We start from the raw sequence: 15061 nt of genomic DNA, 5'->3' as shown, positions 1-15061 counted from the left end.
CTGACCTAATACCATCCTGACCTAATACCATCCTGACCTAATACCATCCTGACCTAATACCATCCTGACCTAATACCATCCTGACCTAATACCATCCTGACCTAATACCCATCCTGACCTAATACCATCCTGGCATAATACCATCCTGACCTAATACCATCCTGACCTAATACCATCCTGATCTAATACCATCCTGACCTAATACCATCCTGATCTAATACCATCCTGACCTAATACCATCCTGACCTAATACCATCCTGGCCTAATACCATCCTGACCTAATACCCATCCTGACCTATTACCATCCTGACCTAATACCCATCCTGACCTAATACCATCCTGACCTAATACCATCCTAACCTAATACCATCCTGACCTAATACCATCCTGGCATAATACCATCCTGACCTAATACCATCCTGACCTAATACCATCCTGATCTAATACCATCCTGACCTAATACCATCCTGATCTAATACCCATCCTGACCTAATACCCATCCTGGCCTAATACCCATCCTGACCTAATACCCATCCTGGCCTAATACCATCCTGATCTAATACCATCCTGACCTAATACCATCCTGGGCTAATACACATCCTGTCCTAATACCATCCTGGCATAATACCATCCTGACCTAATACCATCCTGACCTAATACCATCCTGACCTAATACCATCCTGATCTAATACCATCCTGACCTAATACCATCCTGGCATAATACCATCCTGACCTAATACCATCCTGATCTAATACCATCCTGACCTAATACCATCCTGATCTAATACCATCCTGACCTAATACCATCCTGACCTAATACCATCCTGGCCTAATACCATCCTGACCTAATACCCATCCTGACCTAATACCATCCTGACCTAATACCCATCCTGACCTAATACCATCCTGACCTAATACCATCCTGGCATAATACCATCCTGACCTAATACCATCCTGACCTAATACCATCCTGACCTAATACCATCCTGATCTAATACCATCCTGACCTAATACCATCCTGATCTAATACCCATCCTGACCTAATACCCATCCTGGCCTAATACCATCCTGACCTAATACCATCCTGACCTAATACCATCCTGACCTAATACCCATCCTGACCTAATACCATCCTGACCTAATACCATCCTGACCTAATACCATCCTGGCCTAATACCCATCCTGACCTAATACCCATCCTGGCCTAATACCCATCCTGACCTAATACCCATCCTGACCTAATACCCATCCTGACCTAATACCATCCTGACCTAATACCATCCTGACCTAATACCATCCTGACCTAATACCATCCTGGCCTAATACCCATCCTGACCTAATACCATCCTGATCTAATACCATCCTGACCTAATACCATCCTGACCTAATACCATCCTGACCTAATACCATCCTGGCCTAATACCCATCCTGACCTAATACCATCCTGACCTAATACCATCCTGGCCTAATACCCATCCTGACCTAATACCATCCTGACCTAATACCATCCTGACCTAATACCATCCTGGCCTAATACCCATCCTAACCTAATACCATCCTGATCTAATACCATCCTGACCTAATACTATCCTGACCTAATACCATCCTGACCTAATACCATCCTGGCCTAATACCCATCCTGACCTAATACGATCCTGACCTAATACCATCCTGACCTAATACCATCCTGGCCTAATACCATCCTGACCTAATAGCATCCTGACCTAATACCATCCTGGCCTAATACCATCCTGACCTAATCCCATCCTCACCTAATCCCATCCTCACCTAATCCCATCCTGGCCTAATACCATCCTGACCTAATACCATCCTGACCTAATACCATCCTTGCCTAATACCCATCCTCACCTAATACCATCCTGGCCTAATAGCCATCCTGCCATAATACCATCCTGGGCTAATACACATTCTGTCCTAATACCATCCTGGCCTAATACCATCCTGACCTAATACCCATCCTCACCTAATACCATCCTCGCCTAATGCCCATCCTGACCTAATACTATCCTGACCTAATATTATCCTGACCTAATACCATCGTCACCTAATACCATCCTGACCTAATACCATCCTGACCTAATACCATCCTGGCCTAATACCCATCCTCACCTAACACCATCCTGACCTAATACCATCCTGACCTAATACCCATCCTCACCTAATACCATCCTGGCCTAATACCATCCTGACCTAATACCATCCTGACCTAATACCCATCCTCACCTAATACCATCCTGGCCTAATACCATCCTGACCTAATACCATCCTTACCTAATACCCATCCTGACCTAATACCATCCTGACCTAATACCATCCTAGCCTAATACCATCCTGACCTAATACCATCCTGGGCTAATACACATCCTGTCCTAATACCATCCTGGCCTAATACCATCCTGACCTAATACTTTTCACAGAGGGATTGCTCATTTTTATCCAGTCTAGACAATTGTCAGTGAGCTAAAAAGCCTAACTGGACTCCAGGCCCAGGATTGAACTCAAGGGGCAGGGATGCAAAAAAAAAAAACCCTGATCAAACCGTCAGGGACAGGCGTACACTCTCTCTTACAGTCATGGACAGGCGTACACTCGCTCTTACAGTCATGGACAGGCGTACACTTGCTCTTACAGTCAGGGACAGGCGTACACTCTCTCTTACAATCAGGGACAGGTGTACACTCTCTCTTACTGTCAGGGACAGGCGTACACTATCTCTTACAGTCAGGGACAGGCGTACACTCTCTCCTACAGTCAGGGACAGGCGTACACTCTCTCTTACAGTCAGGGACAGGCGTACACTCTCTCTTACAGTCAGGGACAAGCGTACACTCTCTCTTACAGTCAGGGACAGACATACACTCTCTCTTACAGTCAGGGACAGTTGTACACTCTCTCTTACAGTCATGGACAGGCGTACACTCGCTCTTACAGTCAGGGACAGGCGTACACTCGCTCTTACAGTCAGGAACAGGCGTACACTCGCTCTTACAGTCAGGAACAGGCGTACACTCGCTCTTACAGTCAGGGACAGGCGTACACTCGCTCTTACAGTCAGGGACAGGCATACACTCGCTCTTACAGTCAGGGACAGGCGTACACTCGCTCTTACAGTCATGGACTGGCGTACACTCTCTCCTACAGTCATGGACAGGCGTACACTCTCTCCTACAGTCATGGACAGGTGTACACTCGCTCTTACAGTCAGGGACAGGCGTACACTCGCTCTTACAGTCAGGGACAGGAGTACACTCTCTCCTACAGTCATGGACAGGTGTACACTCTCTCTTAAAGTCAGGAATAGGCGTACACTCGCTCTTACAGTCAGGGGTAGGTGTACACTCGCTCTTACAGTGAGGGACAGGCGTATACTCGCTCTTACAGTCAGGGACATGTGTACACTCGCTCTTACAGTCAGGGGTAGGTGTACAATCGCTCTTATAGTCAGGGACAGGCGTACACTCGCTCTTACAGTCAGGTACAGGCGTACACTCGCTCTTACAGTCAGGGACTGGCGTACACTCTCTCCTACAGTCATTGAAAGGCGTACACTCGCTCTTACAGTCAGGGACAGGCATACACTCTCTCTTACAGTCAGGGACTGGCGAACACTCTCTCTTACAGTCAGGGACAGGCGTACACTCGCTCTTACAGTCAGGGACTGGCGAACACTCTCTCTTACAGTCATGGACAGGCGTACACTCTCTCCTACAGTCAGGGACAGGCGTACACTCTCTCTTACAGTCAGGGACAGGCGTACACTCTCTCTTACAGCCAGGGACAGCCGTACACTCTCTTACAGTCAGGGACAGGCGTACACTCTTTCTTACAGTCAGGGACAAGCGTGCACTCTCTCCTACAGTCATGGACAGGCGTACACTCTCTCTTACAGTCAGGAATAGGTGTACATTCGCTCCTACAGTCAGGGACAGGTGTACACTCGCTCTTACAGTAAGGGACAGGCGTATACTCGCTCTTACAGTCAGGGACATGTGTACACTCGCTCTTACAGTCAGGGGTAGGTGTATACTCTCTCTTACAGTCAGGTACAGGTGTACACTCTCTCTTACAGTCAGGGACAGGCGTACACTCGCTCTTACAGTCAGGGACCACCATACACTCTCTCTTACAGTCATTGACAGGTGTACACTCTCTCTTACAGTCATGGACAGGCGTATACTCTCTCTTACAGTCATGGACAGGCGTACACTCTCTCTTACAGTCAGGGACAGGCGTACACTCTCTCTTACAGTCATGGACAGGCGTACACTCTCTCTTACAGTCATGGACAGGCGTACACTCTCTCTTACAGTCATTGACAGGCATACACTCGCTCTTACAGTCAGGGACAGGCGTATACTCTCTCTTACAGTCATGGACAGGCGTACACTCTCTCTTACAGTCAGGGACAGGTGTACACTCTCTCTTACAGTCATGGACAGGCGTACACTCTCTCTTACAGTCAGAGACAGGCGTACACTCTCTCTTACAGTCATGGACTGGCGTACACTCGCTCTTACAGTCAGGGACAGGCGTATACTCGCTCTTACAGTCAGGGACAGGCGTACACTCTCTCTTACAGTCAGAGACAGGCGTACACTCTCTCTTACAGTCATGGACAGGCGTACACTCTCTCTTACAGTCATGGACAGGCGTACACTCGCTCTTACAGTCAGGGACAGGCGTATACTCGCTCTTACAGTCAGGGACAGGCGTACACTCTCTCTTACAGTCAGGGACAGGCGTACACTCGCTCTTACAGTCACGGACAGGCAGAACACATAACAATTACATCCAGTGACTACAGTTGACGTCTTCTCTGATTGTAGTCGTTTATAATTTCTGTTCTCGCCATCCGACCCAGGCCGGCATGAGGACTTCTCCTGACCACTGCAGAGTTACCTCCCCAGGCCTCTCACTTCTGCAGCCATCCCCTGACTCTGTAACAAAATCAAATTTAGATCTTGGACAGGACCCTTTGACCCCAAAATGAATCAGACTAGACCGCTAAATAAATTGAGACACTAGACAATAGAAAATTACTTCACACCCCAGACTCCTAAGGCCTGATTCACATGAGCGCATTTTACGTCCGTGTCACACGGACCTATGTAATTCAATGGGGCCATTCAGACATGGGTTGATTTTCACGCAGCGTGTGTCCGTGTGTCCACTGCGTGAAACTTACCGCAGGTCCTATTTTCGTCTGTTTTTGCACACACGTAGCCCATTGAAGTCAATGGGTGCGTGAAAACAACGGACAGCACACAGACGTCATTCGTGTGCTGTCCATGATTCACGCACCAGTTGCTAAAGAAATGAAGAGGAAAAAAAAAAAACCTCCTTAATTTTTTTTTGCAGATGTAAAAAAACGCATGACATACACGTGTAACAAACGTAGACGCGCTTTGTACATGGTCGGCACCGGCACCGACGATTCCTTTATATAATCACATCTCCCCGCTCCTCGCTGCCGTACACTACGTCTTGATGCTAGACAGCGTCAGAACTTATCACCAGACTGATACATTTGACCTGCACAGATACATTGTAACAAATTATCAGGATAGGAGAGAGATTTGTGCTGTTGATGTGTTTAAGGCTTCGTTCACATCTGCGTTGCGCTTCCGTTCATGGACTCCATTAGACCTTTCCATCAAGGGAAGCCGTGAACGGAAAGCCAAATGGAAACCATAGCTTCTGCTTGCATTACCATTCATTTCAATAGTAATGCTTCCGTTGCAAATGGCTTCCGTTTGTCTCTGCAAGGTTTCCCTTTTTTTAGCGGAAACAATAGCGCAGTCGACTACGTTATTTTTTCCACTAAAAAAACGGAAACCTTTAGAACGGAGACAAACGTAAAGCAACTGAAAGAAAATAATTACCATTGAAATCAATGGTAATTCTAACGGAACCGTTGCTTTCCGTTTAATCTTCCTCTGATGGAGAGAGGTAAACGTATAATAACGCTAGTGTGAAAGACGCCTTACAAACACACGCTGTTAAAATATAATAGACAGTGACTAAACATGCGCAGTCACCTGACACCAGGAAACAAAGGTGTCACGTCATCCCGGCGTGCCGCACCAGATTGTTTTATTTTATAATCCTGCGCACACAACATCAATCAAATAATAAAATAATATAAAGTAAAAGCATAGTAATATAATAATAATATAATAACAGTAATAAAATAATAATAATATAATAACATAACAACAATAATAATAATAATATAATAATAATAATAATAATATAATAATAATAATAATAATAATAACATAACAACAATAATAATATAATAATAATAATAATATAATAATAATAACATAACAACAATAATAATAATAATAATATAATAATAATAATAATAATAATAATAACATAATAAATACAGTAATATAATAATAATAATAATAATATAATAACAGTAATAAAATAATAATAATAATATAATAATAATATAATAATAATAATAACATAATAAATACAGTAATATAACAACAATAATAATATAATAATAATAATAACAATAATATAATAACAGTAATAATATAATAACAGTAATAATATAATAACAGTAATAATATAATAACAGTAATAATATAATAATAATATAATAATAATAATTTGACCAACTTCTGCGGACAGGTGGATTTATAAGTCGCTCCCCGTAACAGTTAGTGGTCATGTGACCGGACAGGGGGCGTGGCACCTGTAACTACTCGCTGTTTTGTCATCGTTACTCCGCCCAGCTCCATCAACGACGCCAATGAAATGCCGGTTTGAGCAGCCGAGCATTCTGGGTAGTGTTCCTAGTAACGGTTGCTAGGGATCCCGCACCTGTCTGAGAAGTGCCCGGGAACATGGTGAAGCAGACGATACAGATCTATGCCCGGGTGAAGCCAAGCAGGAGGCCGCCCGGGGTGAGAGGGGCAGGAGGGGTATACCTGAGGGGCGGGGGGATATTACTGGGGGACTGAGGGGGAGGGTATTACTGGGGCGACTGGAGCGGGGAATATTACTGGGGGGACTGTGGAGCGGGGAATATTACTGGGGGGACGGAGGAGCGGGGGATATTACTGGGGGGACTGTGGAGCGGGGGATATTACTGGGGGGACTGTGGAGCGGGGGATATTACTGGGGGGACGGAGGAGCGGGGGATATTACTGGGGGGACTGTGGAGCGGGGGATATTACTGGGGGGACTGAGGAGCGGGGGATATTACCGGGGGGACTGTGGAGCGGGGGATATTACTGGGGGGACTGTGGAGCGGGGGATATTACTGGGGGGACTGTGGAGCGGGGGATATTACTGGGGGGATGGAGGAGCGGAGGGTATTACTGGGGGGACTGTGGAGCGGGGGATATTACTGGGGGGACTGTGGAGCGGGGGATATTACTGGGGGGACTGTGGAGCGGGGGATATTACTGGGGGGACTGTGGAGCGGGGGATATTACTGGGGGGACGGAGGAGCGGAGGGTATTACTGGGGGGACTGTGGAGCGGGGGATATTACTGGGGGGACGGAGGAGCGGAGGGTATTACTGGGGGGACTGTGGAGCGGGGGATATTACCGGGGGGACTGTGGAGCGGGGGATATTACTGGGGGGACTGTGGAGCGGGGGATATTACTGGGGGGACTGTGGAGCGGGGGATATTACTGGGGGGACTGAGGAGCGGGGGATATTACTGGGGGGACTGTGGAGCGGGGGATATTACTGGGGGGACTGTGGAGCGGGGGATATTACTGGGGGGACTGTGGAGCGGGGGATATTACTGGGGGGACTGAGGAGCGGGGGATATTACTGGGGGGACTGTGGAGCGGGGGATATTACTGGGGGGACTGAGGAGCGGGGGATATTACTGGGGGGACTGAGGAGCGGGGGATATTACTGGGGGGACTGTGGAGCGGGGGATATTACCGGGGGGACTGTGGAGCGGGGGATATTACCGGGGGGACTGTGGAGCCGGGGATATTACCGGGGGGACTGTGGAGCGGGGGATATTACCGGGGGGACTGTGGAGCGGGGGATATTACCGGGGGGACTGTGGAGCGGGGGATATTACCGGGGGGACTGTGGAGCGGGGGATATTACCGGGGGGACTGTGGAGCGGGGGATATTACCGGGGGGACTGTGGAGCGGGGGATATTACCGGGGGGACTGAGGAGCGGGGGATATTACCGGGGGGACTGAGGAGCGGGGGATATTACCGGGGGGACTGTGGAGCGGGGGATATTACCGGGGGGACTGTGGAGCGGGGGGATATTACCGGGGGGACTGTGGAGCGGGGGGATATTACCGGGGGGACTGTGGAGCGGGGGATATTACTGGGGGGACTGAGGAGCGGGGGATATTACTGGGGGGACTGTGGAGCGGGGGATATTACTGGGGGGACTGTGGAGCGGGGGATATTACTGGGGGGACTGTGGAGCGGGGGGATATTACCGGGGGGACTGTGGAGCGGGGGGACTGTGGAGCGGGGGGATATTACCGGGGGGGACTGTGGAGCGGGGGGATATTACCGGGGGGACTGTGGAGCGGGGGGATATTACCGGGGGGACTGTGGAGCGGGGGGATATTACCGGGGGGACTGTGGAGCGGGGGGATATTACCGGGGGGGACTGTGGAGCGGGGGGATATTACCGGGGGGGACTGTGGAGCGGGGGGATATTACCGGGGGGGACTGTGGAGCGGGGGATATTACTGGGGGGACTGTGGAGCGGGGGGATATTACGGGGGGGACTGAGGGGTGGGGGGATATTTGGTGGGGGGGTTATTACTGGAGGGACAGGGAGCAGGTGAGGGACGGCATCTGCAGTATAAATATTATCATTACTATTATTAATATAATCACTTATGACTGACATGGAGCGTACGCTACGTGGTGATGTCACTAATACCGGATCGTACGCTACATGATGATGTCACTAATACCGGAGCGTACTCTACATGATGATGTCACTAATACCGGAGTGTACTCTACATGATGATGTCACTAATACCGGAGCGTACGCTACGTGGTGATGTCACTAATACCGGAGCGTACGCTACGTGGTGATGTCACTAATACCGGAGCGTACGCTACGTGGTGATGTCACTAATACCGGAGCCTACGCTATGTGGTGATGTCACTAATACCGGAGCGTACTCTACATGATGATGTCACTAATACCGGAGTGTACTCTACATGATGATGTCACTAATACCGGAGCGTACGCTACGTGGTGATGTCACTAATACCGGAGCGTACGCTACGTGGTGATGTCACTAATACCGGAGCGTACGCTACGTGGTGATGTCACTAATACTGGAGCGTACGCTACGTGGTGATGTCACTAATACCGGAGCCTACACTACGTGGTGATGTCACTAATACCGGAGCGTATGCTACATGATGATGTCACTAATACCGGAGCGTACGCTACGTGGTGATGTCACTAATACCGGAGCGTACGCTACGTGGTGATGTCACTAATACCGGAGCGTACGCTACATGATGATGTCACTAATACCGGAGCGTACGCTACATGATGATGTCACTAATACCGGAGCGTACGCTACGTGGTGATGTCACTAATACCGGAGCTTGTTCTACATGGTGATGTCACTAATACCGGAGCGTACGCTACGTGGTGATGTCACTAATACCGGAGCGTACGCTACGTGGTGATGTCACTAATACCGGAGCGTACGCTACATGGTGATGTCACTAATACCGGAGCGTACGCTACATGGTGATGTCACTAATACCGGAGCGTACGCTACATGGTGACGTCCCTAATACCGGAGCGTACGCTACATGGTGACGTCACTAATACCGGAGCGTACGCTACATGGTGATGTCACTAATACCGGAGCGTACGCTACATGGTGATGTCACTAATACCGGAGCGTACGCTACATGATGATGTCACTAATACCGGAGCGTACGCTACATGGTGATGTCACTAATACCGGAGCGTACGCTACATGGTGATGTCACTAATACCGGAGCGTACGCTACATGGTGATGTCACTGATACCGGAGCGTACGCTACATGGTGATGTCACTAATACCGGAGCGTACGCTACATGGTGATGTCACTGATACCGGAGCGTACGCTACATGGTGATGTCACTGATACCGGAGCGTACGCTACATGGTGATGTCACTAATACCGGAGCGTACGCTACATGGTGATGTCACTAATACCGGAGCTTGCGCTACATGGTGATGTCACTAATACCGGAGCTTGCGCTACATGGTGATGTCACTAATACCGGAGCTTGCGCTACATGGTGATGTCACTAATACAGCAATAGACAGACGATTTATTCCTGATCAGAGGAGAATTGCGCGGTCGCCACATGGGGAATTCTTTGCTGAATATTGTTATAGAGAAATTCCAGTTACACCTGGACTTCCCGTTCTTGCTATTTTTTTCGGACTCTTTCAGGGATTTAGTCGCTATTTCTTAAGCAGAAGCCCAAATCTGTTTGACGCTGTTGCCTAGTAACAGATGACGCTGCCTGTGCGTGACCACTCCAGATCTCCATGTTCTTCGGAGTTTCAGAAGTGTCACTGACATTCACTGACAGCAAGTAATGATTTTGAAATGGGTAACAAATTAAACACAAAGTCTGTTACAAAGTTGCAGAAGTTTTCATTATACAATGATTAAAGAGGCTCTGTCACCAGATTTTGCAACCCCTATCTGCTATTGCCTGTGATCGGCGCTGCAATGTAGATTACAGTAACGTTCTTATTTTTAAAAAACGAGCATTTTTGGCCAAGTTATGACCATTTTCGTATTTATGCAAATGAGGCTTGCAAAAGTCCAACTGGGCGTGTTTAAAAGTAAAAGTCCAAGTGGGCGTGTATTATGTGCGTACATCGGGGCGTTTTTACTACTTTTACTAGCTGGGCGTTCTGACGAGAAGTAACATCCACTTCTCTTCACAACGCCCAGCTTCTGGCAGTGCAGATCTGTGACGTCACTCACAGGTCCTGCATCGTGTCAGACGAGCGAGGACACACCGGCACCAGAGGCTACAGATGATTCTGCAGCAGCATCGGCATTTGCAGGTAAGTCGATGTAGCTACTTACCTGCAAATGCTGATGCTGCTGCAGAATCAACTGTAGCCTCTGGTGCCGACACGATGCAGGACCTGTGAGTGACGTCACAGCGTGATCTGCCAGAAGCTGGGCGTTGTGAAGAGAAGTGGATGATACTTCTCATCAGAACGCCCAGCTAGTAAAAGAAGTAAACACGCCCCGATGTACGCACATAATACACGCCCCGATGTATGCACATAATACACGCCCCGATGTACGCACATAATACACGCCCCGATGTACGCACATAATACACGCCCAGTTGTACTTTTACTTTTCAACACGCCCAGTTGTACTTTTGCAAGCCTCATTTGCATAAATACGAAAATGGTCATAACTTGGCCAAAAATGCTCGTTTTTTAAAAATAAAAACGTTACTGTAATCTACATTGCAGCGCCTATCTGCTACAATAGCAGATAGGGGTTGCACTGGTTCATGAGACCTGTTCGCAGCGTGTATAGCGTCACACTTGTTCTGGGCAGGTATATTCCAGTACATTATAGGATCTATTCAGTGCTGTTCATATCTCCGCTCTGCCTTCCTCCTATAGATCTATTCCATTAGTAATGAAGAAGCTGCCGCCTCATCCCTGGAGATCATCGTCCCTCGAGACCTGGCAGACGGATTTGTCAATAATAAGCGGGAGAGTTACAAGTTCCGGTACGTTCCGTTTCTGCAGAATTTTACAGTGAAATATTTGAAGGACTCAATTGATCTTGTGCATCATATAAGGGATCGGGCTTTGCGGCGCTCATACCTAATCCATAGGAAGATGTTGAGGGCACAGTCACGCACCCCTCTCCTCTGCCTGCACTGATATATGTCATCTTTATTATCCGTGCGGGAGGAGGAGGAGGAGGAGGAAGCGGCAGCGGCGGCGGTGGCTTCGTGCCACCGCTGGGGACCAGAGCTCACTGGAGACTGGAGAGGTGAATATCCAATAGACCAGCTGGAATTTAACCTCTTCATGACCCTAGCCCAACAGAGATGTCTCCATGAATCCATTCGCCACACTAGACTCTCAATGATCCACCCATTAACCCTTTCACTACCTTAGAGCACCAGTTCTCTTGGCATTAATCTCCCTAGCCCACCAGGGATGTCTCCAGTAACCCTTTCACCACCCTATATACAAGGACAGAAGTATTATTTCCTATATGAACGGCATCCTTTGTGATAGTACTTCTGTGTTCAGACTATTACACGGAGATATATATATAAAAGATCTATCAGAGATCGTGGCCTCGCTGACGCGTTTCACAGGTCTGTGACTGATGATGGCTGCCGGGAATGAAAGTTTGCGCTGCTAAAGGTTCATCCTGTAAGCGGCCGTCTCGTCCTGACAGCTCTGACCTTCTAGTGTGACCTCATCATGATATAGGGGCGTCCTCTGGCTTTAGATTGGGCTGTGGATTGTACAGCACGGCTGCAGTCACTAGGACAGACCCCTATCCGGTCGCCTACAACATGTCCTAATAGAGGAGAACTAGTGGGTGAAGTCGCAGCCATAATGAAGTGAATAGGCCGTGTCTTATTAGCCCTCTCAGCCAATCAGAAACCAATGCACTTACCGGTCTCCTAGACTGAAGACCGGAAGTGTTGTCAGAAGGAGTTAGCAATCTCGCGACTTCTGAATAGCTGTACAGGCGAGAGGATGAGCAGAGTATTTGTATGTAGCACAGGCCTTGGAGTTGCCTTGAACTTGTTGGGGTGACAGATGATCTTTGATAAGGGGTTCTCGAGTTTCAGGACCAAATCGTCCCACTGATTGACGCTCCCACATTTGGGTGTTTGTGGCAGTGGAGCGGTAACGTTTCTACTTGTTTTTATATTTGGGTCGTTGGTGGAAACGCAAAAGCAAGTAAAGTGGGAACCAGTGCCATCTATTGTTTACCTTGGGCACCCCCGCGGTCCTGCATTGTACAATGGGAGGGCCGGGCCGGATCAGTCAACCTCCGCTAATACAAGGGGATCCTAAGCAGGTAACTCCCCTCTTAGCTCGTCGCAGGTTCCCGTCAGTGTTTAATTTCCTTGCTCTGCTCCGTCAGATGCTGAATATACCCAGAAATGGGAGCTGTTCCTGCACCTGGTCCAGTGCGGGGCGGCCGCTCCCCCAGCTCTTATAAATCCAGAAAATAAATTCCACATTGATACATTTTTCACCTGATTTTTACTACCCAGAACTAATCTTGGCCATCAATTTGCTGACAATAGTGCGAGGCGGCGCTCCCTGGCAGAACACAGGGGGGGCTCTGTTTCATTCTGCGGACACTTTATGAGCTGTAGGGGGGGGGGGGGGGGTCTCTACAGAAACATTAAAGTTATGAATCGAGCTTTGTTTCACACTCCGAGGTGCTAAAAGCTCCTAATTCTTGGATATTTTGCAGGTTTCAAGAGACTTTCGACCAAGAAACAAAGCAAGAAGCCATATTTGAAAGCATTGCGAAGCCGGTAGCAGAAAGGTAAGAGGACTGCGGCGTGTTTAAAGGGGTTCACCGCAACTTGCACAAACTGCAATTCATCATTCAGGCGTATTTCACATATTTATTTATTTTTTTAGTCCGAAAACCGCAACGAAACTGAAAGACCAAACTGATGAGCTCAAATAAAAAAAATGTTTAGTGGGTATCGCTATTTCAGGAAGGGGCATCAGAATAATTATTTTATAGGCAATACAGTAGTTACCAAAACCGACATGTCAGGAGAGCTGACCGCACCTCTATACTACACCACACAGGAGAGCTGACCGCACCTCTATACTACACCACACAGGAGAGCTGACAGATCCTCTATACTACACCACACAGGAGAGCTGACCGCACCTCTATACTACACCACACAGGAGAGCTGACAGATCCTCTATACTACACCACACAGGAGAGCTGACAGATCCTCTATACTACACCACACAGGAGAGCTGACAGCTCCTCTATACTACACCACACAGGAGAACTGACAGCTCCTCTATACTACACCACACAGGAGAGCTGACAGCTCCTCTATACTACACCACACAGGAGAGCTGACAGCTCCTCTATACTACACCACACAGGAGAGCTGACAGCTCCTCTATACTACACCACACAGGAGAGCTGACCGCACCTCTATACTACACCACACAGGAGAGCTGACAGATCCTCTATACTACACCACACAGGAGAGCTGACAGATCCTCTATACTACACCACACAGGAGAGCTGACCGCACCTCTATACTACACCACACAGGAGAGCTGACAGCTCCTCTATACTACACCACACAGGAGAGCTGACCGCACCTCTATACTACACCACACAGGAGAGCTGGCAGATCCTCTATACTACACCACACAGGAGAGCTGGCAGATCCTCTATATTACACCACACAGGAGAACTGACAGCTCCTCTATATTACACCACACAGGAGAACTGACAGCTCCTCTATACTACACCACACAGGAGAGCTGACAGATCCTCTATACTACACCACACAGGAGAGCGGACAGATCCTCTATACTACACCACACAGGAGAGCCGACAGCTCCTCTATACTACACCACACAGGAGAGCTGACAGATCCTCTATACTACACCACACATGAGAGCGGACAGATCCTCTATACTACACCACACAGGAGAGCTGACAGCTCCTCTATACTGCACCACACAGGAGAGCTGACAGCTCCTCTATACTACACCACACAGGAGAGCTGACAGCTCCTCTATACTACACCACACAGGAGAGCTGACAGCTCCTCTATACTACACCACACAGGAGAGCTGACAGCTCCTCTATACTACACCACACAGGAGAGCGGACAGATCCTCTATACTACACCACACAGGAGAGCTGACAGATCCTCTATACTACACCACACAGGAGAGCTGACAGCTCCTCTATACTACACCACACAGGAGAGCTGACCGCTCCTCTATACTACACCACACAGGAGAGCTGACAGCTC

At 48.4% G+C, this 15061-nt stretch overlaps 1 protein-coding gene across 1 annotated transcript in view; it reads left to right on the top strand.

Annotated features, from left to right (window-relative positions):
• Positions 1 to 6714: 6714 nt before the first annotated feature.
• The window catches only part of LOC142698342 (kinesin-like protein KIF6), a 59882-nt gene continuing 51535 nt past the window's right edge, over positions 6715 to 15061 (top strand). Inside the window, exons 1-3 of the mRNA XM_075847905.1 lie at positions 6715 to 6944; positions 11670 to 11779; positions 13507 to 13581. Of these exons, the coding sequence (XP_075704020.1) occupies positions 6885 to 6944; positions 11670 to 11779; positions 13507 to 13581 (245 nt within the window). The 5' untranslated portion in view covers positions 6715 to 6884. The remainder of the gene's footprint in view (positions 6945 to 11669; positions 11780 to 13506; positions 13582 to 15061) is intronic.

The sequence above is a fragment of the Rhinoderma darwinii genome, unplaced genomic scaffold, assembly GCF_050947455.1.
Source record: "Rhinoderma darwinii isolate aRhiDar2 unplaced genomic scaffold, aRhiDar2.hap1 Scaffold_1023, whole genome shotgun sequence".
Classification (NCBI taxonomy): Eukaryota; Metazoa; Chordata; class Amphibia; order Anura; family Rhinodermatidae; genus Rhinoderma; species Rhinoderma darwinii.
Note: the sequence above shows the minus strand (reverse complement) of the source record. Positions and strands in the feature narration are given on the sequence as shown.